We start from the raw sequence: 27676 nt of genomic DNA, 5'->3' as shown, positions 1-27676 counted from the left end.
AACGGTTTCACAAAAGTGTTGCTCCACATGTTGTGCTTCCGTCCACAGTTCTCTCCCCACAGAAGTCATTGTTATTGCAGATCTCAGACTCGCTGGCAGAACCGGGCCTCCATCAGACAGAACCTCCTGAATTCAGGGTGGATGCATAGTATTGAAGGAGACTTCAGAACTTACAAACTCAGATGGAGTCACTGAAGAATGACTGCAAATGCTCCCTGCTGGGACTAAATAAAAACACTTAAACTGCTGATTAAGTTACTCAGTGAAACTTCGGCTACGTCCGAATTCCCTCACTACTCCCTGAAGACTCTCCAGTAAGCTGGATTTTATGTAATTTAGACACTCGTTTTTTTGCTTTTATGTGCCAAATATGATTTGCCAAAGTAAATCCGAACATTTTACAAACTTTTTATGAATCCCCCACTGTGTTCTGATCATAAAACTTACATAATTTACAAAAAGAAAGAAAAAATTACTATTATTTCTTTTATATATATAAAAAAGCATTTAAACGCAATGCATTGTGGGCTATTTTCACCAGTGCATTGATGCACACTGGTTCTTCACAAAAACTTCTGGTAAATTTGAATTTTGGAATTGTAGATCCAGACACCCCAAAAAAAGTCTTTCGTAGTGCACTAACCGTGAAGTAGTGAAGGAATTCAAATTTTTTCAGCATTTTCACATTTCTAAATATCGACAGAAGAGCACGTCTAATTCTAAAGAAATGTGCTGCTTCAGCGATCTGCTTAAAACTGAATCTGTCTAAAAAAAATTTACATTTAGAGATCTAATTTAATATTTTGCAACAGATCCACAAAAATGGTTCAAAAACTGGTTTCTCTGAATAATTCTGTGGCCAGAAAAGTCTTTGCTTTTCCTCTTTGACATCTCCGATCCTCCTTGTTTTCCAGGGTTTGCCCCAGTGCTCACTGCTGATTGGCCAGATCCGATGAATTTAGTTAATTGAAAACACCTGATCCAGGTGATCAACAGAACGTGGAGCAACATCTTCGCGGGTGGTTACGTCTGTGGTCAAAAGAATTGGCAAATTTGTACAGTATCAAGTCAGGCCGCTCGGAGAGCCAGAATGTAATGTAGACTTTTTTATCTACGGGTATGCTGCGGGTGACAGGTTGAAGCGAACACTTATACAACTCATGAAGTAGGGGATTTTTCGACGCCCTAAATTTCGCGGACTGCGCAGGGGGCCTGTTGTATACTTGATAAGTGGGCGGCCCTAAATGAGACATTTAGACAATCAGTGTGTACTTTGTGTTGAGATCCTACGTACTTCCAAACGTACGTTGAACTTTCATGGCGTCCCTTAAGGCTGCCGCACGAGCCTCAAAGGAACTGTAAACCTACGCTCACATCGCCCTCGGCAACTCACGTTCAAGCCCCCACGTCCAGTGAAAATCTACATGTATATATGCGTGTTTTGGGCTTCTCATGTTCATGCATAGCTACGCAAGTTTCTACGACTGTTTCCTGGCTGTACAAACAGTTTAACCAGGTTGAACTTTGACCAATCAGGGACTCGGATTTGGTCATCTGTTGATGGCGTCCCTTCTAATTTACGGAAGATTTAAAATTTATCACAGAGGAGAAATTAATAATTTGGGTTGTTGCACAGCCGGAATTCTGTGACACCAAGTCTTCGTATATCCAGGAAAAATCTTGGAGCAAGATTTGCAAAGACTTATTGCACCAAGCCTCTTCCAACTGTAGGTGGCAAAGATGCGCTAGTGAACAGTAGGGCTGCCACAATTACTCGACTAATCGACTATTGAAACAGTCGATTAGTCGTTACTTTGTATTATATGGAGTCGGAGTGTAGTAGAGTTGAAAGTTATGATTATGCTAGCTTTGGATCATTTTGGCATTTATTAAGATTTATTAGGCTAATTTGGAGTTTAGCTAACATTTCAGCTACATGCTAGCTATTTTGGCTAAATTAGGATTTTTTCATGTTTTTTTTTTTGGCTATTTTGGAGTTTAGTTACTATTTCAGTATATGCTAGCTATTTTGACTAATTTGAGATTTGTTTCAGTTTATTCTTGGTAGTTTGCTATTTAGCTAATATTTCAGCTACATTCTAGCTATTTTGGCTAATTTAGGAATTTTTTTCCGTTAGGCTAATTTGGAGTTTAGCTAATATTTCAGCTGCATGCTAGCTGTTTTGGCTGACTTAGGCTTTTTTCATTATTTTAGGCTAATTTTGCATTTAACTAATATTTTAGCTGGCTTTCAGCTTCAGAATTTTCCGCTATTAGCTTCAGTGACTTCAGCTATCAATTTCAGCATCTTCAGCTATTAATTTCAGAATCTTCAGCTATTAATTTCAGAATCTTCAGCTATCAGCACTACCGTCTTCTGCAACCAAATTCAGCTTACAGCATTCACACTATCATTATCGCAGGTAATGCTATATATCTAGTTTTTAGTTAGTTTAAAGCTAATGATGGATAAGATGTGTGCTTTACATCCCGTTTGCATGACCCGATTAGTCGACTAATTGGAAAAAATAATTGGTGATTAGTCGACTATTAAAATAATCGTTTGTGGCAGCCCTAGTAAACAGTAGAAAGAGAAGAAGTAGCCCCTCCCTGCTTGTGCAGTGTGAACACTATAGGATAAATGTCCATTCAAGAACCCACCGGTGTGTCTGTGGCTTGAGACACACCTGCACCTCTATAAACCCGTACGACCCGCAGCATCTGTACAGGTCAACCCCACATATGAGTTCATGTGACTAAAGTTTAAGCTTTGGACAACCTTTCTGTACATACAGAAGAAGCTGGAACTGTCATTAGAAGCCTTCAGTTCCAATTCTTTTCTCTATAGCATCTCAGTTTCAGAACCAACAGAAGTTTGACGCTGAAATGATCCATCTCTAAACCCGACGGGTTGAAGGTCAGAACCAATCCAGCCGAATCCAGCGGATCTGAAACGCTTCTGTCTGACTCTAGAGGATTTACAGGAGTCCTGAGGACTGGTGAGGAACAACAACCCCGCCCTCAGGGATCATCTGCCTCCAAGCCCCCCTCGGTGAGAGTAAAGATCCTTTCATTCAAAAAGAAATAAAAGAAAGAAAAGAAAAAAATCCAACTTCTGCAGGGAAATTTCTGGCCAAAGAACTTTGAAGAAATAGAAGGAATTCTGGGAGACCTCGACCCAAAAAGCACAAAAAGAACATCAGTTCTGTTTCAGTAGCATCAAATAAAAAAACAACAACATCCAGTCACTTTTAGGAAACTCAGTAGACGTGACATCATTAATAATAATAATTAATAATAATAAAAATCCTGCGACTCTGAACCGTCCTGGAACGTTTTCTCCAAAGGAAGTCCGGATGATGAAGACGAGGATGAGGACGTCTGTCTGGGGTCAGTTCATCGACGTCACTCTTTTTTTAACCATTTCCTCCTCACAGAGAACTTCCGTGGTCTGAAAGCGGCGTGTCCCAGTGATAAATATATTTATATATGTGTGTTTTTCATTCTCTCTGCTATTGACTCATGCAGTTTATAATCATCTGATATTTGTACATATTTAATAAACAGACAAACACAGAACATAAATTAGATTTTCTATTGATAAAAAGGTAAAAAGCTAAGAAGACAGCAGTTGATTAAAGTGATGAGCGGAGATGTTTGGGGCCTTTGAATCCCGGGTCATCCAGCAGAGGGCGCCCTCCTGCTTCCATTGGGGGGGGGGGGGGGGGGGCGGGAACCCTCTGAGTGGGTTCTAAAGGGGAGGAGGCAATTTTATCTTTTTTTTCTTCTGCTTCTCAGAGAGCAGTCTGTTCTGGTGTCGGCGTGAACACGGTGGCGGGACGAAGTCCTCTTAAAGGAGACGCGCAGCTGGAGGATCCTCCCCACTTCCAGAGGACGCCGCGTCCCATCAGGACTGCAGAGAGGAACCAGGATGGGAAGATCAGAACATTTATGAAAAAATTCACAGCTTCTCACTGTGTCTATGTGACTGACTGTACATGAGAACTGGACAGAGTGACCCCTCCCACCTCACACTCCAAACAGGAAGCACCTGCTGGCTCCAAGAAGCCAAAATTTTATAGACTTCTAAAGAAAAATAAAAAATAAACCCCAATTATCAGTCATTATTTTTGGTCAGTTAAACAATTTTTGCTCTCCTGCCTTTTATTACCCATTTTGTGTATAAACTGACCAATCAGATGCCTCAATAGTAGGTGGTCTCTCAATTGAAACGTTTGATAGATTTAATGTAGGTAGGGGGTGAACAAGCTCACTTCTGATTGGAGGAAGTGGTAACCATAGAAACGTGGACAGTGACCGATTTAGACCAATCACTGCTTACTGATGGCTCCTACATGGATGGATCCAAATTGAAAAAAAAAACAAACTTTATTTTGTCTGAGCTTCTATGGATGATGTCACACTCACTCAGTCCAGTTCTTCTATACAGTCAATTGTCTTCATTTTACTATATTTGTCTATAACGTATTTGAACCAAAGTTCAGCATTTTTTATTCAGCAATTGTTCAACATTTGAGTTCAAAGTCACATAAACATCAGACAAACTTTTTTTGTAACTAAAACCGGATCAGATTTGTATTTTTTATGATTTATACACTTTTTTTCCAGAAATGTAGCAGATGCTAACTGTCCCTAAATATCCTGAGCTTGAATTGACTCTGGATGTTTCCCATTTTCACTCAGAAAAGTATCGATAGGATTAGTAGTAACGATAAAAGCTTAACGATACATATATATTTATTAAATGTTTACATAATTTTGAATATTCATCTTTTTTTATTATTTGTTTTATCTTCCCTGCTGTTAGTGATTATACTCATCCATTATTGCATTTCCATTTTGTTTTAACTCCAGGATTGTGTTACTTTTCAATGAAGAGTTTTATCAAAAAAGTTTGATTTAATTAGCAGAACTTTCTTCTTTCCCGCGACCCCGGAAGGGACAAAGCGGTCAAGAAAATGGATGGATGGATGGATGAACTTTCTTCTTTGTGCCTTTTTTCCTCTTTTCTTGGTGAGACAACATCACCCCCTAGTGAGCACAGTTTGGAACTGCACGAGTATTTCTACTACTGGTGTGAAATCAAGCCAGACGAAGATGAGAAAAATAATACTGTTCCTTGAAACCAAAGTTAGACTCCTAACATCACGAACGTGAAATAGTTCCCACTGAATCACTAAACTAAAAACTTTGACACATTCGAGACACTTGACTGACCTCTGCTTTCTGCTGGAAGTCCTCGGTGGGAGACTCCGTTTCCCTGATGACCACGGCTTTTGTCACCAGCATGTCCGGATGCTGCTGCTTGGCCTCCTGGATCGCCATGGCGAGCGCCTGGAAACAGAAAGGATGTTTTCCGTCTGGACGTGAAGTGGAGTTGTGACATTTGTGGAGTTTTCCTCCTGACCTGATGCTGGTCCACGTCGTCGTCCCCCGTGATTATGATCCTTTTTTCGATTCTGGTCTCTGAATAGCCTCCTTTCACCGTCTGGACAACGTGAAGACGGAAAACAGCTTCAACATTTCTGTCATTGTTAACAATCTAAACCTGTTTGCCTCCAACAGAAAGGATCTGGAGTGCCTCTCACGGCTGGAGCAAACAAAAGCCTCATTTCATCATCATCGCATGACAGGTGCGGCTTGAAATCCAGCCGCTTTACAGGGTGTCGCTATGGAAACGGTTACCTTGGTGACTTGTGTTGTGGTTGCTGAAGTGACGGCCTCTGCTGTGATGGTCAGCGGGGACACGACAGACTCTCTCCCCTGTGTGCCGGCTTTTACCTGCAGCGCAGCAACACAAAACACAGAGATTTCAGCCGTCACTCAGGTGAAGGCCAGAAAATTAGAACAAAAAAAAAGAGGCTGAGGAGAGAATAAGGTGATATTATCGATTGTAAAGCTTCAAGACAAAACTATGCGAGAGACAATGCTGCAATTCTGCACAACAGTAAAGATTCAAGGTAACTGCCTCCAAACAAAAGCTGGTAGTCCATAGCAACCATTCAGATTTTTAAATGTTTTGGCCTAAACTATTACTGCGCCAATTTTCCTGTTAATACATGAAACTATTTTTGATTTTCTTTAGCAACCAATGTTTATGCTAGCTATGCCCACATTTCTAAGATCATAGCTTTTGTGTTTTGTCATTTAATATAAACAGGGTTAAATGATAAAACTCTTATTAAGGGAAAACGTTTCCATAACTTCGACATTTTTTACAAAAAATACAAATAATAGAAAAACATTTCATGTGGTGAAATATTTGCCCTTTTTTATGGGTGTGTGTCTAGTTCTAAATAGAAACCATCTTCTCATGAGATTTAGAATGAAGAACTTTTGAGTCCTACTAAAAAAACAAACCTTAAATTTATTATTACTTTGAATATCTATTGTTATTCGCAGATATTGATAATAAAAATAATCTAAAACAAAGTAATTATAGTGATAGAAGCAGAAATAATGTAGATATGAGGTTATTTATGCATAAGGTTAAAATAGCAGGAATCTCTTTGACATTGTTTCAGATGGGTGTTAAATAAAGGTCAAGCTGAGGAAGTGGAAAACCCGCACATGTACGCACATACACACACATACAGTACTGCAGTATTTCCACTCCTGAGATACTTACAGGGGAGCCATTTTCCTTAAGGGCAGCTGGAGTCTCCTGTGGGCTGACCACTCCACAGTTCTGAGGAGAAAAAAAGAAAAAAAAACTCTTTAAAGATATAAATAATATGATATAACCATGTATATATATAATTTTTTTCAATGCAGAAAAATGTTGGATAGATTTTTCGGAGGGTTTGGCGACTGTTCAGATGAAGCAAACTGCAAAACAGACATTCTTAACAACCAATAAATATCAAACTGTCTATAAACAAACACTGTCCCGTTATTCTGGAGAGTTCTTTAGGTTGGACTGGTCTGTAGATAGTCTTAATTTATGCTAGTATTACTTTTTAGCTAACATTATTTTTTTTCTATTAGATTTATCTGCGTAAAGACACAAAAAAGGTGATGTCTGAATTCCCTCCCGACCTCCTTAACAGTAGCGGTTTTAGGCACGGGCAATACGGGCAGCTGCCCGGGGCGCCGATTCAAAGGGGGCGGCATCCCAGCGCTGGGAGGAAAATAATAATCTGCGCAGCTATGATCGTCTACTACCTGTTATGTTTTGAACGGCCTGAAATCGGCGAATTAGCGCCCTCTGCTGGTGCAGGCGCCCCTGTCTGCTGAGCAGGAGACGGACAGGTGTGAAGAAAAGGGGAGGGGACAGTTCAGCTGCGGGTCTCTCCTAAACGAAGAGGACGGATGAAGAAGGAGGGCAGGAACTACTTTGTAGAATGTTTTATTTTTAAGTCAGTCATAACATGACATTCTATAACCCATGTGTTAATACAGGAAAAGCTCTAAATTAACAACCGTCAAACGTCGGTTAAACTTTATTTTGGCGGTCAGAAAAGCTCTTTGACTTTGACAGGTGAGTCTCTGTTCTTCATCTCTGAGGCTCAAACACAACATGATGGAGTCTGCTTCTCCTCCACTGCTGGTCACCACAAACATCCATCCCAGAGTTGATTCAAAACATTTAATCAGGACTTTATTGCGCTGATTTAATGGATTTAATTGTCATATTCACCCGCACGAGGTGCTTTCAGGGGCTGCGTGGAATTTCTGCACTTCTGCGCTTGCATTACGAACTCGCTATTGCTGCATTCAGGTGTGCTGGGAATTTCTAGCATTTGCTCACACTGACCTCAGCAGCACAAACACACACTGATTTGGTGCTCCATTTCATTGTGACTCACAACAACACTGATCAGTAACATTACACACATTTATGCAAAAATGTTGCACATATTTTTAATTAAGCATGTTTTATATGCATGACATTAAAAAACAACTTTAAAGTAATGATTTTATTGTTCTTTACTAGTTTTAATCTTTACTCTTCTGTGACTGAAAAAAAAAACATTTGTGATTATAACAAAGTCAGTTTCTTAAAAAATGTTAAAGATATTAAAAAATGACTAGAAATAAACTTCAGCGCTTTGATAAAAAGTTGTTGCTTTCCGGAGTGATGAATGTTTTCATCTAAAGGTTCAGAGAAAAGACGTGTAGTTTGTTAAAACAACATTACATTTCTGTCGTTTTATAAAACCTGACATAAGACTCCACTTTCAATTAGTGTTTTGTTTTTGTAAGAGAATAATTATAAACTGAAAATGTCAAAATAAAGAGAATAACAGTTTTGATAAACATTGAACTTTTTATTAGACGAATGTTTGGCTCGTATAAATCTAATATGGCTGGTAGACTTTGGATGTCATAACTAAAAATGTTTTTAACATTAGATTGAAAACAGCAACATGACTGATTCTTCTTCTCTGGAGTACAGATTGACACAGTCATTTACATTTTCAAATCATGAATTCTTTTTTTAACCATCATATTTTCTTACATTGTTTTATTTATATAGTATGCTTTTTAGTTTATATTAGAGTACGTACTGATAACTGTTATTATGCTGCGCAGCATTGTGTTAAATGTCTGTCGATGTTGTTTTCAATTGTAATTCTAGGGAAACATGGCAACGGACAAACAAAATTTAGTTGTGACTGGCGGGGGGGTCTGGGAGGGTCTCGCCCGGGGAGTAATTCAGTGTAGAATCGCCACTGCTCCTTAACTACTAAAAACAACTATGTAGTCCAGGATTATCTAGTGCTCAGAATTTTAAAAGAAATTTGAACACCAGACTCTTTAAACAGCAAATATGACATCACCGATTTCGCAAAATGAAAACCTTATCAATATAAGCATATTATAACTACTTTTGAATCCACTGTGTTTTAATGATAAAAATGATGGTGTTTTATTTAAATAATACATTTGAATAACCTACTTTTTGTTTTTGCAAAAATTGTTTAAACGCAATGCATTGTGGGCCGCATTCCTGAATCTACTGTAGTGAGCATTGAAGCACACTGGGTTTTCATCAAGACTTCTGGGAAATTTCTAGGACACTTGATTTTGAAATAGAATACTGAAGGAATTAGGACATAGCCAATTTCTTAAAAAATAAAATAAAAAAAAGCTATATTAGCTTAGCTAGCTTAGCATTCCATAAAAACACAGGAGCAGCAGATCAAAAAACCTCAAAAACAGATGTTTTATGGAACCAAAAAATGTCAAAACTGTTTATAAAAAAACCCTTTCCCATTATTCTGGAGAATTCTTTAGGTTATACCTATTAGCTAGCTGTCTCTGCATTAACACTGCAGGTAATTACTGTATTTTAGTAAACTGGAGGCGAATAAACAAACATTCAAACACCTGCTGCTGATTTTGAAAGTTAAAAGAAGATAAAACAAAAACACTCTCATCTCGATCTAAAACTTCAAAGGTTCCCTTTCTCCGATGTTTCCTGACTTCCCCATTAGCTGAGTGGCTGAGAGCCCGGGTGTGATTACATTTTAATAAAGCACCTGTGGGACGACAACCCCCCCAATTGAAAGCACCTGAAGATCAATGGGATTTGCTCCTGCTTTCATCATCCTCATAACTGTCAATATTTTAATCGCCGTTTAAAGACGCCATTACATCTGCCATTAGTGTGGACCACCTGGCCACCGAGACCCGCTCCTCTGAAATGTTAAAAGCCCAAAATGATTGAAGAGGCGTCACAATCCAAACACCACACACTGCACTCGTTTTCTATTCATTCCAGTCCTTTTTCAAGCTCCAATTCAAAACCAGGATTACTTCAAAGCAACAAGCAGACAAAAAAAGGTAATTTTTCCAGATTCTGATCATTATCTAAACCGTAAATCAGTTTAAATGGAGCTTAGTTTGTATAAGCTCACTTTAGAAACAGATCAGGTTGGGGAAAACAGTTCTGTGTTTGTGACTGAAGACCTGACAGAAGCTTTTAGAACAGAGTTCTGTGAATGTCTGTGGACTGTCGGTTACAGAAGATGACAACGACCATGTCTGCTAACAATTCTTTATCAGCTTTTTTTCTCAAAATAACAAGTTAATAGATGTCAAAAACAAAAAAACTTGTTTTTCATTGTAGATCATTGAATGTGGTTTAAAATGATTTGCTAATTTGACGGATATTTCAGTCCAAGTCGGATTACAACCATTGACTGTACATAGAGAACTGGACTAAGTTCCCCCTCCCCCATCATGTTGCAAACAGGAAGTACCTGCTGGCTCCAAGAAGCTAAAATTCCATAGACTTCTATAGAGAAATAAACAGCTATTATCAGTCATTTTATTTTCTTAAAAATCTTCTTGCTAATTCTATTTATCTATATATTTTCTTCATCTTAAGTTATTCAAGTTACAAACTGACCAATCAGAAGCCTCAATAAAAGCATGTGGTGCCTGCTGGCCACACCTCGAACGTTTGATTGACAGCTTCTCCCGAGCCCACCATCAGTTGAAGGGGTGTGAACTCTGAACAAGCTTATTCATGATTGGCGACAGTAGTTTCCCTAGAAACATGACTCAGGCTAACTCGGACCAATCACGGCCATCTGGCTACAACATGGCGACAACATGGTACAACATGGTATCGCGGAAAAATAACGACACAGTTGTCCTCATTTTACTGGAGCTGGAGGTTCGACATTTTCTATGGGTGACGTCCAGTTCTCAATAATTAAGACAAAAGTAATCGACGATGTTCAAGTGCACATCTCGTCATCATAGATGATCTTTGCACACAGATGTTTGTGCTGAAATAGTTTATATTACATTCACACCAGACCTGTGACACGCGAGCAGGAACCAGGTTTTTATAGCGTATGGACTGTCAATACTCGATACTAGCATATGTACCTTCAGTTGGAAGGTTTGGTGTGAAATGTCAAAGAAAACCTCGCAAATCTTGTTGCTGGCTTTTTCTTTCACAGCTCTATTCCGATGTATGACAGGCTTGGAGTCATAGAATTCCAGCCGGGCACAAACCGTAATTATTAATGATTCTATGGTTGGCACTTTCGGGAATAAAAAAGGACGCCATCTATACATCGCTGCCAAACTAGAGTTAAATTTTGACCTGGCATAACCTGCAGTGGGCATTCATCGCCCGTCCGTTTTAGACATAGTGCCTAAAAACGGTCGTAGAAACTTGCGTACCTATGCCTGGACGTGAGAGTTTTGAACCCAGAAACTCGCATTTATATTGACTTTTCGTTGGGAACTTTTACATGTGAAGGTAGCTTTAAACCTCGTGTCATAAAGGAACTAACCAAAAGCTTCTGAAAAGAAAACAAAGTGAGAACTATTTATGTAACACGATGCAGCTGAGGGGGGAAATAAGAAAGTAGGGCAGCAGATGTTCTAAAGCGATGCCGGTTACAGATCCTGGCGGAGCAGCGGGACGACAGATCCACTCTTCCCTCACCTGTGGGGAAACATTGATGACGTTGGAATGAACTTCGGATCCATTCGTGTGCGTCTCCGTTCTGGAATCGGATCTCCGGATCTTGTGGGCGACGCTCACGGTGTTGGGGTCCTTCTTTGCCACAGGAGGCTGGGAGGAGCACAAAGAGAAGACTAAGGTTAACAACAAACACATAAGAGCTGACTAGACACAACAAAACGAGGCTATGTTAGTGTTTGGATGGAGCGGTGACGGAGCGATCAAGCAAATATGGAACCAACAAAGAATCTGGAACGAAACATAAAAATGAGGCAACTGAAAAACAGGTGCAGCTGCACTTTTTCCAGCCGGGAATCCAGTGGGGATGAGGATAATGATGAAGGATCAAAACTTCCGTCTACCTCCTGGAGCGTTCCCTCCTCGGGAAGCTTCTCCTCCATGGGAGACTTGTCTCTGAAGCCCATCAAGCGGGCCGAGTAGAACCTGGAGGTCTCCTCGAAGTCCTCCCTCCCTACTTCCGGCTGCCGCTCCCTCTCCCCCAGCTCCGCCATGGAGTCCGCCCCAATGTGGAGGTCAGTGATGACGGTGAAGTCCACCTCGGCCTCCAGGCTGGACGTGGAGCTGACCGTCATGCTGGAGCACTTGCGCTCGATGCCCAGCTGGCTTTCTCGCATGGAGGCCACGGTGTCGCGCTCCTGCTCCTCCTCTGAGGCTGCGATGGTGTGGGGCCTCCTCTCGCCGGGCTCTTTCTACAGAAAAGCACCGCCTGCCTGTTATTTACCCGCTGCATTCACTCGAGTGATGGAGGTGACGGAGTGATGGACAGGAAGGTCGTGCTTCGTTTGCAGGGAAAAAATCCAAAATGAAACATGCGGTACATAAAAAAGACTCCAAATCTATATTGAAAAAATGATGAAACCAAAAATCACTAAAAGCTTGAAGATGAAAAAGAGGCAAAAGATTTCAAATCGACTGAAGAATATGTGTCTTCTAGAACAAATATATTTATTATTGGTATTTATTCATATTCAGTTAAACAGAAAACAAGAATATAAGTGGCATTGAGTCTCTATGACGGTCCATGGCAACAGCCCAGAGCAAACAATAGTTTTCATGTCTGTCATGAAAGATACCTTAATATCTAGGTTGATATTGATATTGGAAACTAGATATTGATATAGAAAACTATAAATATCTAGGTTTCAATATCAACATCTAGCCTCATATTGACAACAACCTAGATATTGAGATATCAATATCTAGGTTGTTGTCAATTTGAATCTAGATATTGATATTGGAACCTAAATATTGACATCGGGAGCAATCAATATCTAGCTTCCGATGTCAATATCTATGTTGATACTATAACAACCAAGATATTGATATTTCAATATCTAGGTTGATATTGATATCAGAACCTAGATATTGATAGCATCCGAAATCAATATCTAGGCATCAGCAAATATAGTATTTTTGTTTCTCTTGGTTTTTATCCTTTAACACTGGAGCTCTATGACTACCATAACTTTTTAACCGTTTATGTATTTAACGTAAATCCACCAGATTTCTCCTCTTTCGGACAAAAGTAGCAACAGTTAGATTTTACAGTAGTGAAGTCTTTACGCAATCTATGTCATTCAGCTGATTCTGTTGTGTAGAAAAGCGGCTAAAGCAGCATTATGCAACTCCGATGAGTCAGGTTGACCGCGAAAACAGTGAAAAGTTACAGTATGTTATTTAGAGGGCTGCACGGTGGCGCCGTGGTTAGCGCTCTTGCCTCACAGCGAGAAGGCCCCGGTTCGAATCCCGGCTGGGACCTTTCTGTGTGGAGTTTGCATGTTCTCCCTGTGCATGTGTGGGTTCTCACCGGGGACTCCGGCTTCCTCCCACCGTCCAAAAACATGCCTCATAGGTTAATTGGTGACTCTAAATTGCCCCTAGGTGTGAATGGCTGTGTGATTGGGACCCTGCGACAGACTGGCGACCTGTCCAGGGTGAACCCCGCCTTTGCCCATCAGTAGCCGGGATAGGCTCCAGCACCCCTGAGACGGACGAAGCGGCCAAGAAGATGGATGGATGGATGTTATTGAGATGTCTCCGGTCCATAGTAAGGGTCCATAACCTTACAGTTTATATCAGACAGCGATTTATTTGTGGTAGCAAATGTTTGGATATCAACATCTGGGTAGGTCACGCCCACATTGCTGCTTTTGCAACAATACATTTGCAAATGTGTTTCACCTTGTTATTTACCTCCAGTGTTGACATTCCTTCAACTACTGAAACTATCCAACTGTTTACACAATTAATGTAATTCCACTGAATTCAAAAGTCGCTTTATGCTAATACTAATGCTAATATAGCAGTGAAGTACCATACAATTGACATCAATTATTTGATTCTGTTACATAAAAAAGCAGGTTTGCATATTGGTGCAAAAGCCGATGGGTCAAAGAGCGTGTGTTATTTAGGTGTCGCCTACAAAATCTTTAGCAACATCTCCAGGATTAAAGAATTAAACAAGAATACAAGTGATAAAAAAGTGGCCTCCATGATGACCTATAGCAATGGTCCATAGCAACATAACAGTTGTTATGTCTAGAAAGAAAGAACAGCAACTTTTTGAAACTAGGAAACCTTTCGATATCTATATCTAACTTGGCCACGGCCATACTGCGGATTTTGCAGCAGTAATACTACAGTTGTGTTTCACTTGACTATATTCCTTGAACATTGGAGCTCTACCCCCATTGTTGGCATTCCTTTCACTACCATAACTGTTCAACCGTTTGCGCAGTTAACATAATGCCTCTGAATTGTGAAGAGAGGAAAAGCAGCTTTGCGCTGTTTTGCCACATTTTATAGTTCTGAAATGTTTACCCGATCAGCATAAGTCAAATGAATCTGTCGCGAATAAAGCGGCTTTTCGTTGTTATACAACACTATATCAAAGAGTGAGTATTTATTGATGGTAAACGGTTAAGAATAGAAGTGGTGTGGAGCCTCCTTAAAGGTCTATGGCAACTGTAAATAGCAACTTTTTTAAGTTGTTAAACCTTTTGATAGAATTGTTTAGGTTGGCCACGTCCACATTGCTGCTTTTGCAACAATAATTCTCGCCTTTGCGTTTCACTTGGCTTAAACAATGAGAACTTTAAATAAAAAAAGTGCAACTTTTAGGACTTATGCTAAAAATGCGTAAACAAATCCAGACAGAGCCTTTTGGCTCCTTCCACGTTCTGCGATTCAGTTGACTTTTCTGTGAGCATCAATACTAATCCCTAACAGAACAAATGCTTTGGTATCAGGCTAATATTTCAGATTAAACTACAAAAACTACCACATAGGTTTATGTTAATAATTCATGTTTCCTGAAAAAAGATATCAAAAGCTTCATTTTAAGGAACATTATTAGTATTAGACACATTTTTTAAGCTAATTTAAGCCCATTAAGGGCCTTAATTAGCATGCTAAATTAGTATGCATGCTAGCAGTCAACATGCTATTCGAACGGGCAAACAGGTTTGTTACTTTAACAAATTTGACAGATAAGAAAAGAGCCTAAATAAGCATACTAGCATGAGAATTTAGCATGTACTCTAGCATCCTAGCAATCAATATGCTATTTTTTATGGGTTTTTATTACCTTTTTGTCAGGTAATAAAATTATGTATTTCTACACAGGTTTAAACAACACCTTTAGAGGTTTAAAAAAGCTTTAACTGACTTTACACAAAATATTAACCCTGCTAACGTTGAGCTTTAAGCTACTTGCACACTAGAAATACCACCTCTAAAATCCAGAAGAACAAAGCTGACACTTCAAATGGACCCAACTGGAATGTGACTTACACATAGCTGAAACCTTCAGCACAACTCCATGGTTTTTATCTAAAAGCTTTAATATTTACCTTTTTATTTTCACCGTAGAAGCTGCAGCCAATCACAGGGTGTTTTGCTTTCAACCCACACCCTTCCATTATCATGATTCAAGGCTGCAGAGTGGCATTTGAAAAGAAATGCACCTCACATCTTAAAGCTATTAGCTGTTATGTTCAGTGAAAGTCAGGATTCATGCGAATTAGCCACAGGAAACAGAACAGGACAAAGAGGATGATGGGAAAGGGTTTTGAGGAGTGTTAAAAGGGGGCCTCATAAATAAATAACCTTGAAGTCAGCAAGCGGTTCTTCGTATATTGCGTGAGTGGAGACAGGCTCCTGCAGGGGGAAGCAGAGGAAAGAGCAGAGAGGAGATGCAGAGGTTAGAGCAGGCTTAAGTGGACAGAGAAGCCAACATCAGCAGGTGACAGTGGGCTGAAAACATGAGCTTGGAATCTCTGACTCAGGTTCAGATTTCATACACCGTTTAGGAGCGGCAAAGCAACCGGCATCGTTCAGTTTGGAGAAATGAGCCTACAGAACACAAGCAGGATTTTTTTTACCTCTTTTAGCTGCAGATCATGTGATCAACAGGTTTCTGCAACCAACAGGATCCGTCGCCGAAAGACTAAAACAGTTGACTGATGTTTCACCCCTTTGTTAAACTGGCAAAGTTTGTGACTTTTTAACGGAAATGATGTTTTGCAGTTAGAGCTTACCTTGTCGGATTATAAAAGTGTGTTACTGCCCTTCAGCAAATGCTTTTTTCACAAATTTCCTCGATCCTGGACTGATTGACTAAACAATGCCTCGGTCTCCACAACAATTACTCGAGGGTCCTTAAGTATCAACTTGCACTTAATCTCAAATACTAGATTTAGGCAGTCATTTTTAAGATGTGAAATTTGGTCTTGAGTTGAATTTAAGCTTAGAGAATTGAATCAAACTTGAGTACAACAGCTTCATTTAGATTTGGAAAAAAAAGCCTTCTTAGCATCTAAGAATAGCTGTGGTTCAACGCTGCTTGTTTAAAATTGAACAAATATGATTGAAGGGACGTCTCATTTATGTCTCACTCTTGTCTCATTCTTGTTTCTATTTCACTTTTTCTTGAATCTTTCTATTTTTACTCTTGTAATCTTTACTCTTATTCTTTCCTTTGTCTGGTCTCCTTTCCTATTTTTTTTTTATCTTACTCTTATCTAGTTCTTTTATCTTTTCACTCTCGCTTATGTCTCACTCTTGTCTCATTCTTATGTCTATTTTAATTTTTGTCTCACTCTTGTCCCTTTCTTGTCTCATTTTTTCTTTGTCTGGTCTCATTTTTGTCTTCACATACTTATCTTACTCTTGACAATTTTGTTTAATCTCACTTTGCCTCATTTTGTGTCTTTCTTTTGTCCCTCATGTGTTATATTTGGCCCTGTGCTCACTTTTATCTCTTTCTGTTCTCAGTCTTATTTCTACTTTACTTTTTGTCTCATTCTTGAATCTTATTATATCTCATTCTTGTCTAATTATTTCCTCTGTCTGGTCTCATTCTTGTTCCTTTATAATTTTTATCTCACTCTTGTCTCATCCTTATATCTTTCCACTCTCACTTATGTCTCACTCTTGTCTCTTTCTGTTTCTTGTTTCTATTTTTATTTTTGTCTCATTCTTGAATCTTTCCCATCCTCACTCTAGTCCCTTTTTTGTCTCATTTTTGTCTTTGTCTGGTCTCATTTTTGTCTTCACATTCTTATCTTACTCTTGTCTAATTTTTGTCATTGCCTCATTTTGTGTTTTTCTTTTGTCCCTCATGTGTTATATTTGGCCCTGTGCTCACTTTTGTCTCTTTCTGTTCTCAGTCTTATTTCTATTTTACTTTTTGTCTCATTCTTGAATCTTTTTATATCTCACTCTTGTCTAATTATTTTCCCTGTCTGGTCTCATTCTTGTTCCTTTATCATTTTTATCTCACTCTTGTCTCATCCTTATATCTTTCCATTCTCACTTATGTCTCACTCTTGTCTCTTTCTGGTCTCATTCATGTTTCTATTTTATTTTTGTCTAAGTCTTGAATCTTTCTGTTCTCACTCTTTTCCGTTTCTTGTCTCATTTTGTCTCATTACATTTTCACTCTTGTTTCCTTTTTGTCTATGTCTAATCTCATTATTGTCTCTTTCTTGTTTTCACATTCTTGTCACACTCCTATCTCACTCTTATCTAATTTTGTCTCTTTTTATTTTCAGTCTTGTCTCATCCTTGACTCAATCTTATCTCATTTTTGTCTCTGTCTGGTCTCATTATTGACTCTTTCTATTCACAGTGTGGTCTCATTCTTGTCTCTCTCGGGTCTCTTTTTTTGTCTCTAATCTGTCACAGTTTTGTTTTAAATTTGCAGTTATTTCACATTTTGAACAATTTCTGAATCATGGAAAACTTTCAGGGCAAGCTTAGTGATTTATACATTTTTTAGCAACTCAAAAATAAAGCTATGCCAGTTTTTATAACATATGATTCAGTCATTTTAAACACCCACATCAAAGTTGTTTTTAATGTGGACTAGTGCTTTAAGTCTCAACCTAAATACAACCTAGAAAGTTTTCTTAGCAGAAGTTGCAACATCTTTTTGGTTAACCATTGTACCTCCGGCTGACAGGATCAGGCAGGTTGCAGCTGCACATCTTTGTTTTTGTTGGATTACTGTCAACGCAAAATAAACATTAAATGTTCATTAAAAGGAGCCTGCACTCCACAGTTTACACCTACGTGTTTCAAGAAGCTCCCAACATTTTCCCACACTCTCCCCCGAGTTCTATCATATCTTGATGTGATTGTCAGGCGCACCGAGAGCTATGCAACACTTCCTCTCATGCCTGTTTAATCCAGTCAGTGAGAGTTCGACTGAGATGAAAAGGTGGAAAATGATGAAAGCTGTCACGTCTTTTCACCTCAAATTCCTTTCACTCCAGTGCCAGGTGCGTGCAAGTTCCCCATGAAGCCGGCAGTGAGATGAAAGCGGCAGATCTGTCCGAGTCAGGCACAGAGCCGTGTGGTCAAAACTGACCCAATTTCAACACTTTTAGTTAAATTGGTTAAATGTTGTTTGGCCCTTTTTCCAACATATTTTGGCTCTGGTTATCTGAAAATGGAGACACAGCCAGTGTTGCCCTGTACAGATCTGCCAGACGATGGGGTGCATGTGGAGGGAATGGGGAGACGTCACGTGGGAAAATGGCCGCACAACTTTGGCTGATTCTCGCCACTTGACAGAGCTGGCTCCTCAGACACACGCAGCATGGATGAGTGTTTGGAATCAACGCAGAAAAACAGAAAATGAGATTATCTGAAGAGGCTCATGCTTTCTTTCCTCTAACTGAATAGCAGATGCCGAGCGGAGTTACCGAGAGTCTCTTCTTGGCTGATTCCAGGCTCGGCTCCCTGCCGGCGTTTCGGCTGTTCCGCAGTATCAATCCAGATTCCCTGGCCTTCTTTGTTTTGACTGGCGGAGCAGGGGGAGCCATTTTTGGATTCGACCCTCGTGTGGACTGAAAGCTGTCGCAGGGCTGATCTGCTTTTGGAAGGCCCTCGGGATCTCCCGGGGGGAATGTAGGAACGTCAGTCCAGTTGAGGTCTGAGGACGCCTCTGGGGACCCGACGGACCAGCGGTATTCTCTTCTGTTAGGTGGAGTGGGCTCCTCCTTCGCCGTCTGATCCGCTCTCTCATCCTTGCAGGCGAGGCTCTTTGACCTCTCTGGTTTGAGAGGAACAATCCTGGTGATTTCTGACTGGTAGCTACTTCCCGACAGCCGGTGCAGAGATGACCTTTGGCTTCTCTCCCCCATCACACCCTCCACGTCTTCACCACAGGAACTACTGATCTTTCTCTCGTGAGTCCTGACTTGTCGAAGTTTGACCTCTGCCAATTCCTTGTTGTCGATGAGCCCCTTCCCTCGTGCCTTCACAGCACTCTCTCCTTTAACGGCCGACAGAGAACTGTCGTGTTCCATCTTCACAGGTCCGTTTAAGGAACCCAAGTCTATCGTCCCTGCATGATGTAAATTTCTCTTCACTTGCTCCGGAGCTTGATTAGACACCTTCCTGTCCCCTGCGGGTAAATCCTCTGGCTTGTTGTCTTTACAGACCCTGGCAGACGGATCCTGTCCTGATCCCTGATCATCAATCGTCTCTGAACGAGTTCCTCGTTTAGACGTTCTTTCTGAGCTGTTGTCCGAGTCCGAGCCTTCGTTCTCCTCTACAGAGGAATCACTCCCTGCTTTTCTGTAGGCAGATTCTGTGGGCATTGCCAGGTTTAAGCTCTGGGGTCTCCTCTTTTTCCTTGTTTTAGAGGCAGTCCGCTCCTTCATCTGCTGGGAGCCTGGGGCCACATCACTGCTCGCCTCCGGGTCTGAGGCGTGAGAAAGTTTACTTGCAGGCCTATCTTTTGAAACGTCTGCGTTCTCGGAAAACAGAGACCCAGGAGGCAAAATCTCAGAGCCTGCCTCAGGAGTTAAAGGAAATTCATCGGTATGGCTTTTCGTCTCCTCCTTATGGTACCCTGTTACTTCAGCATGCATCATTTTCGTGATGTCGATCTCTTTCCTCAGCTCCTTTTTCTCAGAAGTGCAAAGTTTGTTCTCCTCCTCTGCCTTCCAGTCGTGCTCTTGATGATATGGATGTTGTTTTTCAATCAATACCCACTCCTCGGAACCCTACAGATTAAACACAGTTAGACCTGCCGACCACAGATGCTGCTTCATAAAAGCTGTGATTGTCTTCCGGTGAGCAGATCACAGCCTGCACACACAAAAACAGTTTAACCAAACAGTTCCTCAGGTTCAATAAACAAAATGTACACAAGAAAAATAAGGGAAATGCGTAGAAAATAGAAAGACATGCAACCTCAGGTGAAGTCACGTAAGTCTTCTGGATGAAACCCTCAACAGACAAGCTGTTTACAGGGTCCTTCCCAATGACTCGGCCCCCCAGCTGGCCAGCAGGAGAGAGTTTAGGAGAGAAGGAAGATGGAGGGAATTAGTAAGACACAAAAAAGAGAGGAAGTTAGAAAAGACAGACAGAATATACGCATCTGGTCAAAATAACAATTTCCTGTTATCAATAATAAGGAAATAATGGAATAATAATACTAACTTTTTGACTTTCAAACTAAAAAACCCCCCCACACACACACACGCACACGCCCCCATACTCTGTCAAATGAAGCCTTTTTGGCTTTATGCGATTGCGCAAAATATTTGCAGAAAAAACTGGATGGCAAAGTCAAGAATTAGTACTCTTGGACATCATGGTTTTAGGGACTCTGTCTTTGTTACGTCTTCATCTTGTTTTTATCAAAAATAAAACTATTATGACAAACACTTTTCTAAAAAATGATCTCACACAACTCCTTTGTTACCAGTTTTGCCAAGCGTGCACACAAACCACTTCTTACAAGTTAAGGCTTTAGTCTTTGGATACATGTCCAAGTCAAAGTTTCAAGTCTTGAAGTTCCACTCTGATAAAATGTCAAAAAAGGTTAAGTTTCAAGTTGTAAGTCCTTGTGGTTGAGACACAAGTCCTTCAAATTAAATTCCAAGTCCTTAAGGTCTTGTGGTCAACGTTAAGTCCCGGCGGTTAAATCTCAAGTCCTTGTTTTTGATCATCTTGTTCTGAAGACTCAATCTCAAGTCCACATGATTGAGTTTCGAGTCCTTCAGGGATAATACCAAGTTGTTCAAGTTTGAAGTCCTTGAGGTTGCGTTCCTAGTTCTAGTGGTCTGGTTTCCAGCCCTTGTGGTTAAATTTTAAGTCTTGAGTTTCAAGTTCTGGAGGCTGAGTTTAAAGTTGATGTCGAGTCTCAAGTCCTCGTGGTCAAACCTCAAGCCCCTGGTGGGCTTAGAAATTTGGTTGAGTCTCAAGTTCTTGATGTGTTTTCTAGTCTTTGTGGTTAAGTTAAAGGTCATTTGGTACAAGTCTCAAGTTATTCCTGTCAAATCTCAAGTTCATAAAGTAGACGTTTAAGTCACTGTGGCAGAGTTTCAAGTTCCTAAAGTCAAGTGGCTTAGTTTCAAGTCCTTAAAGTTGAATTTCAAGTCCTTAATAAAGTTTGTTGTTGGGTGCTTGTGGTTAAATCTCAAGTCTTTGAGGTTGAGTTTCAAGTCCTTGATGTTGAGTCATGAGTCTTTATGGCCAAATATCAAATCCTTATGGCCAAATATCAAGTCCTCATGGTCAAACCCTTGTAGGTTTAGTCCCTTTGGTTGAATCTCAAGTTAAATTTTCAAGTCCTTGTAATAAACCTAGAAGTCGTAAGTCCAAGTCTCAAGTTTTTCAGGTCAAGTCTCAAGTTGTAAAAGTTAGGCTTCAAGTCCCTGCGGCAGAATCTCAAGCCCCTAAAGTCGAGTCTCAAGTCCATGTTCAAGAGTTTCAAGTCCTTAAAGTTGAGTCTAAGGTCCATGTGGCCAAGTCTCAAGGCCCTAAAGTCAAGTCTTAAGTCCATATGGCAGTCTCAAGTTCCTAAATTTAAGTCTCAAGTTCACTGGGTCAAGTTACAGGTCCTTAAAGTTAAGTTTCGAGTCCTTGATTGAGATTGAAGTCAATGTTGTTGAGTACGTGTAGTTAAAACTTAAGTCATTAATGTCCAGTCTCAAGTCTGTGAGGTTTAGTTTCAAAATCTTTGATGTCAAGTCTCAAGTTGCCGTGGCCACATAAAAAGTCCCCGTGGTCAAACCTCAAGCCCCTAGTGGGCTTAGTTCTTTTGGTTGAGTCTCAAGTTTCTCAAGTCAAGTCCTTAGAGTCGAGTCTCAAGTTCTAAGTCCCAAAGTTGAGTTTCAAGTCTTTGATTAAGTTTTAAATCCATTTGGTTGAGTCTGAAGTCCTTCCCCATTAGACATGAGGTTGACTCAAGTCCAAGTCTCAAGTTCAAGTCACTATTTTTTGTCATGAAAATTTGAATCTTTGATAATTTTAATTTGCATATAATCAACAGTAGAGGACCAATAGTTTCTGAATGTGGGTAGTCTTTTACACTGTCATGGGGGTCTTAAAGCGTTCAGACATCGACTTGGTCACCCCCCACCCCACCCCCCCAACTCACAGCCTTCTTCTCTGGCGTTCCAGTCGGTGTGGTTGCAGACAGTCGCTTCTCACGGTTTATCAGTTTGCTGTTGGGCTCCCTCAGGGCTCGCTTTAGCTCATTGATGCTGGCCTGGTGCTTCAGCAGGACATCCTGTGACTTATCCAAAAACTGGGGGGAGAAGGCGAGGCAGAAGAAGACAGTGAAACAAACAGAAGTAGAGATGCAGAACGTCACCGTGCTTAATTCTGGAAGGGAAAGAAGGTGTGACAGACCAACACGGCGTCTCAGACAGTGTGTCATGGCTGATGGCTGCAGTGAATGCAAAACATCCTTGAAATTGATTTTCATGCGAGCGATTCGATAAGTCAAACTGCACAGAAACTCTACAGCATCTTTCATAACAGCCTGAAATGTCCTTTGATCTAAACTCTGCGGGAAAACAAAAACCCCACTGAGGATCTAAAAGCAGAGCTGCAGCAGCACACACAGACTCCTGTACCTCCTGCTTGTGCCGAGGAGTGGTCTCCTGGTCCAACTGAGACAGCTGAGTTGAGGCAGGAGAATCGCAGAGCAAAGAAGCAGCAGAGGTGCGGGAACATGGTGCGAGACAAATCAGAATGACAACAGGCAGACGGAGTGGAAGGATAAGGTCTGAGTTCCACAGACAACAAATACCTCTGGTTTACTGTCAGCCGGTGAGACGGCCTCCTCCTGATCGGCAGCAAGAGTTTAGAGAACAGAGAAAGAGTGTTAGCAAGAGGAGACAGGGCTGTTAGCAGAGTGAACGCGCACAGCGGTGTCAACATGCAAAGGAACAAAAAGTCAAAGGACAAGAGCTGGTGAAGCAGGAACCTGAGCTGAGATGAGACGGTTGTGTTGCATATATTTACATCATCCTTCCTGCAGTCTAAGACTTTTCCTCAACTTAGTTCTTCTGACATCTAACCGTTTGAGACCGGAGATTTAGCTTTCAGTGTTGACGTCCTTTGAACTACCGTAGCTCCTTAACCGTTTACGTAAATAACCCAGCGGATTTCGAATCAGAGAAAATCAGCTTTGCACTGATATGCAATACTTTACAATAATGAACTGTTGGTGCAATAATGGTACCGTTGGTGGTGTACGCAAGTAAAGCGTTACATACTGGCACTTAGCAGCGCATTTTACGCTAGTAAAATGTTGTCTATCGCAGCACTTTACGCTAGTAATGTGTTGCATACTGGCACATATCAGCGTACTTTATGCTAGTAAAGTGTTGTCTATTGGCGCACTTTACGCCAGCAAAGTGTTGCATATTGACACTTATCAGCGCACTTTACGCTAATAAAATGTTGTCTATCGCAGCACTTTACGCTAGCAATGTGTTGCATATTGACACTTATTAGCGTACTTTACGCTAGTAAAGTGTTGTCTGTCGACGCATTTTAAGCTAGTAAAGTGTTGCATACTGGCACATATCAGCGTACTTTATGTTAGTAAAGTGTTGTCTATTGGCACACTTTACGTCAGCAAAGTGTTGCATATTGACACTTATCAGCGCACTTTACGCTAATAAAATGTTGTCTATAGCAGCACTTTTCGCTAGTAAAGTGTTGCATACTGGCACATATCAGCGTACTTTACACTTGTAAAGTGTTGTCTATCAGCGCACTTTACGCTAGTAAACTGTTGTCTGTCGACGCATTTTAAGCTAGTAAAGTCTTGCATATTGGAGCACTTTACGCCAGCAAAGTGTTGCATATTGACACTTATCAGCGCACTTTACGCTAACAAAATGTCGTCTATCGCAGCACTTTACTCTAGTAAAGTGTTGGATACAGGGACATATATGCGCCCTTTACACTAATACAGTGTTGCATATCTTTACACCAGTAAAGTGCAAAGATGCATATATATATAGATACATATATCTATTTGGCATTTATTGGCGCACTTTACGCTAATAAAATGTTGTCTATCGCAGCACTTTACACTAATAAAGTGTGGCATATCTTTACACTAGTAAAGTACAAAGATGCATATATAGAGAGAGATACGTATACATATATCGGCATGTATTGGTGCACTTTATGCAAGTAAAGTGTTGTATATTGGTGCACTTTATGCTAGTAAAGTGTTGTATATTGGTGCACTTTACGCTAGTAAAGTGGTGCATATTGGCAAGTGGCACCAACAAGCTTTTCTTAACTACAGAATTAGCTGCATTATGGTAATGGTGTTAGCACTTTTAAAAGTGTAAAGTAATACTTTACAACAGTAAAGTGTCGCCTATTGGAACAAAGACGCTTCCTACGCATCAGAATCTGCTGATTTACATTGATTCTATAAACATGACTGTAAATAGTTACATATGAGTACAAAGTTGTTTTTCTCCAGGCCAGAATTAGCTGGAATTATGTTAGTTGCGTAAACAGTTGAAGAGTTACGGTACTCCAAAGAAGAGTTAAAGGTTCAAACTGAATTCAGCAGAATTTCTTTACAGTCAACCAATCTAACGTTTACCTTGATCTCTTTCTTTCTGCTAGGAGAAACGTTGCCGTCAAAGTCCTTCTCTAACTCCTCCTGGCTCTGATCTTGGTCCTTGTCGTCTTCGTCCTGCTCCAAACTAGGCTCCAGCTCGGTCTCCTGCTCGTCCCCAGAGGGGCTGTGCAGACGCCGCTGGTCGCTGATGCTGCGGTGGGACAGGCTGTCGTGGTTCTCGCACATGGATGACACCGGCCGGGATGTGAACTCTGCTCGGCGGGAGGAGTTGTGTTAAATTTGAGGAGACTAAACCTGGTTTCCACCGATAGACATTCGCACCTCCATCCAAGCTCCGGGACAGCAGGTACCGCTTGCTGGTAGAACGCTCAAAGTGGGGAGCGGGACGGTCGATGAGGGCGCTGGCCTGCCGGGTTTGAGCCTGCGTCCTTCCACTGTACCGGAACTTTGAACCCATCACCAGGAAACCTTTGGGAGGAGGTTCTGGAGACACCAGCCTGCAGAGGGAGGAGCTGGAAGTTACACTTACGTGCTATCAAATATGTCATTTGTTGATTTTTATTTGGAATTTTTTTAGTGAGTTATTTTTTTTTACATTTTTAAAGGACAAACACTAATAAGCTTTTCTGTCGCATTTTTGAAAAAAATCCTGAAACTGATGAAACCGAATCAGTTCTATCCGAAAGCCCCATGAATACTTTTTTTTCCATCCATTTGTGTTCTCCTCCACATCACAGATAAACCGCCCCGCCTGCTGCGCCCTCTGCTCCCTTTCCTCCATCCTCCACTCGGGTTCCTGATCCAGGTGTGCAGACTGGGGAGATGCTGCACACCTGCGGCTCAGTTTTTTGAAGGCAGCTCTGGCTCTCCTCCATGATTTATGTGTTGGCTGTTGCTGCTCCTCACACAAATGTGAAAAACCTCAACAACAAACAATCCGGCTACAGATTCTGAGGGGTTTTTTAAAGGCACACACCGATTAAATTGTGTTTCTGATGTTTTAATCATGTTCTTGTTGCATTTCTCTGGTGATAGAGGACATATATGAAGAAAGTTACACATAAAATTGCATTTCTGAGTATTTCTTTTTGAAATTGTTGTGTATCAGGAGCAGACCAAAGAAAATGGTGTTTGAAAAAAATTTTATTTTCTGACATGGAAAATACACAGTCACAATCTCCCAAGAGTCCCCAACAACATGGAGGGGAAGAGGGGCGGGGCTGCTCTATGCGAGTAGTCTTACACACAACTCAAAGCCAAATTTCTAATGAACTCCTACCGCTTTGCAGAAACGTTGTCTTAGAAAGCAACACATTTTTTTTTAATTTTGCATAAAAAGGACATAATCAGAATTAAAAGACCACTGAGAATCAAAAGATACCTGGAGTGATTCTCTAAAAAGACAAGAGGTCTGTAACATACTTCAACTGTGAGAGACAGTATGTTTAAAAAGAGAATCCAGGAAATTACATTGTAGGAATGTCATTACTTCTTCAGAAGGAGCAGAGCAAAAGCACTTCTCCACTATCCATGGTGAAAACCGCAAAATCCAAATTTTTTCACTGTACAAACAGGACATTCATCATTTTAGACACTGTCCGAATCTACAATCCCAAAATCCAGTGCCCAGGAAATTTCCCAGAAGTCTCAGCAAAAAACTAGATGACGTCTAAATATAAGTATAAACTAAACAATCTAAATGAAAATAAAACATACACATTTGCGATGGACTTGTAACTTGTCACTGTTGATTGACCATCGACTGTTTACGAGAACTGGACTGAGTGACCCCTCCCCTCTTGTGTTCCAAACAGGAAGTACTCGCTGACACCATAAAGCTGTCCAAATCCACAATTACAAAATCGAGTGCTCTAGGAATTTCCCAGAAGTCTTTGCGAAAACTAGCATGCATCCATGGTCAGTACGTTAGCTAATTTAGACCACAAAGCTTTGCGGTCGAACAATTTTAGCAAAAAAAACGTATTTAAATGTAATTTTTTAATAAACCATCCACATTCTCATCATCAGAACACAGTGGAGTCACAAATAGGCATCGTTAAATGTCCGTATTGATTAGATTTTCACTTTGTGAAATTGGTGACATCATATCCGGCATCTACAAAAACGAAAGCAAAGTAGCAAGTATGGTGTCCGAATTGCTTTCAAAATCCAGGGCACTAGATAGTCCTGAACTATATATTTTTTTAGTAGTTAGGGATTAAGGTGGGAATTTGAAAATAGCTTCAGTCCGACTCAAACTAACCATTGCTTAATGACGATGTCTGGCTCCAACACGGCCACATCCGTATCGTGAAAAAAATGACGACTGAACTGACTTCATTTGTTTGGAGCCAGTAGTAAACCATTTTCTATGGTTGACATCACCCTCACTCGGTCCAGTTCTCATACAGTCAATATGACGAAAACCAACAAACATATTACAAATATTCACAAAAATTTGTATTCATAAATTACCATGTTTTATCATCACAATAGAGACATTTTTGAATTTTTGTATTTATTAGGTTTTACTTCGGCAAATTGGTGCCGTCATATTTGGCATTTATAAAAAAGAAAGAAAGAAATAAAAGTGAGCATTATTTACTTTAAAATCTACGACACTAGACAGACCTGCACTAATCAGTTTTTTGAGTTTTTAACATGTATGTGTGGCCTTTTTCTAATGGAAGAGAACCAAAAAATCATTTCGTTTTTTGCATTTCTGAGTATTTCTCCTTTTAAATCAATCAAACTGTCTTGGACAGACTCTGTTTGAATGAATGATCTTCTTTCCATCAACAGCTCTGCTGCACATGCACTAAACCCTCATCTGTTCCTAG

The 27676-nt window shown here is 40.5% G+C and overlaps 1 protein-coding gene and 1 long non-coding RNA gene across 10 annotated transcripts in view; one reads left to right on the top strand and one right to left on the bottom strand.

Moving 5' to 3' along the window:
- Window positions 1–3581: 3581 nt before the first annotated feature.
- LOC112144719 (protein 4.1) overlaps window positions 3582–27676 on the bottom strand; it is a 106199-nt gene continuing 82104 nt past the window's right edge. For 3 of the 9 annotated variants that reach the window (XM_024269422.2, XM_024269421.2, XM_024269423.2), the window contains exons 11-25: window positions 25158–25333; window positions 24858–25087; window positions 23031–23066; window positions 22855–22899; window positions 22374–22523; window positions 20180–20266; window positions 18682–19989; window positions 15581–15631; window positions 11815–12162; window positions 11435–11563; window positions 6650–6709; window positions 5707–5802; window positions 5429–5509; window positions 5239–5355; window positions 3582–3913 (exon numbers count right to left, since the gene is read on the bottom strand). In XM_024269422.2, the coding sequence (XP_024125190.1) occupies window positions 3908–3913; window positions 5239–5355; window positions 5429–5509; window positions 5707–5802; window positions 6650–6709; window positions 11435–11563; window positions 11815–12162; window positions 15581–15631; window positions 18682–19989; window positions 20180–20266; window positions 22374–22523; window positions 22855–22899; window positions 23031–23066; window positions 24858–25087; window positions 25158–25333 (2920 nt within the window). In that variant the 3' untranslated portion in view covers window positions 3582–3907. The remainder of the gene's footprint in view (window positions 3914–5238; window positions 5356–5428; window positions 5510–5706; window positions 5803–6649; window positions 6710–11434; window positions 11564–11814; window positions 12163–15580; window positions 15632–18681; window positions 19990–20179; window positions 20267–22373; window positions 22524–22854; window positions 22900–23030; window positions 23067–24857; window positions 25088–25157; window positions 25334–27676) is intronic. The other 6 variants (XM_036211801.1, XM_024269426.2, XM_024269424.2 and 3 more) reach the window with 6 other exon arrangements.
- LOC118598737 lies at window positions 5796–25832 on the top strand. Its single transcript, XR_004947832.1, has 2 exons — window positions 5796–5981; window positions 24881–25832. It is a non-coding gene; the product is annotated as an uncharacterized LOC118598737 (long non-coding RNA).

Source organism: Oryzias melastigma, linkage group LG5, assembly GCF_002922805.2.
Source record: "Oryzias melastigma strain HK-1 linkage group LG5, ASM292280v2, whole genome shotgun sequence".
NCBI classification, from domain to species: Eukaryota; Metazoa; Chordata; class Actinopteri; order Beloniformes; family Adrianichthyidae; genus Oryzias; species Oryzias melastigma.
The sequence above is the reverse complement of the archived record's forward strand: the minus strand, read 5'-3'. Positions and strand labels throughout refer to the sequence as shown.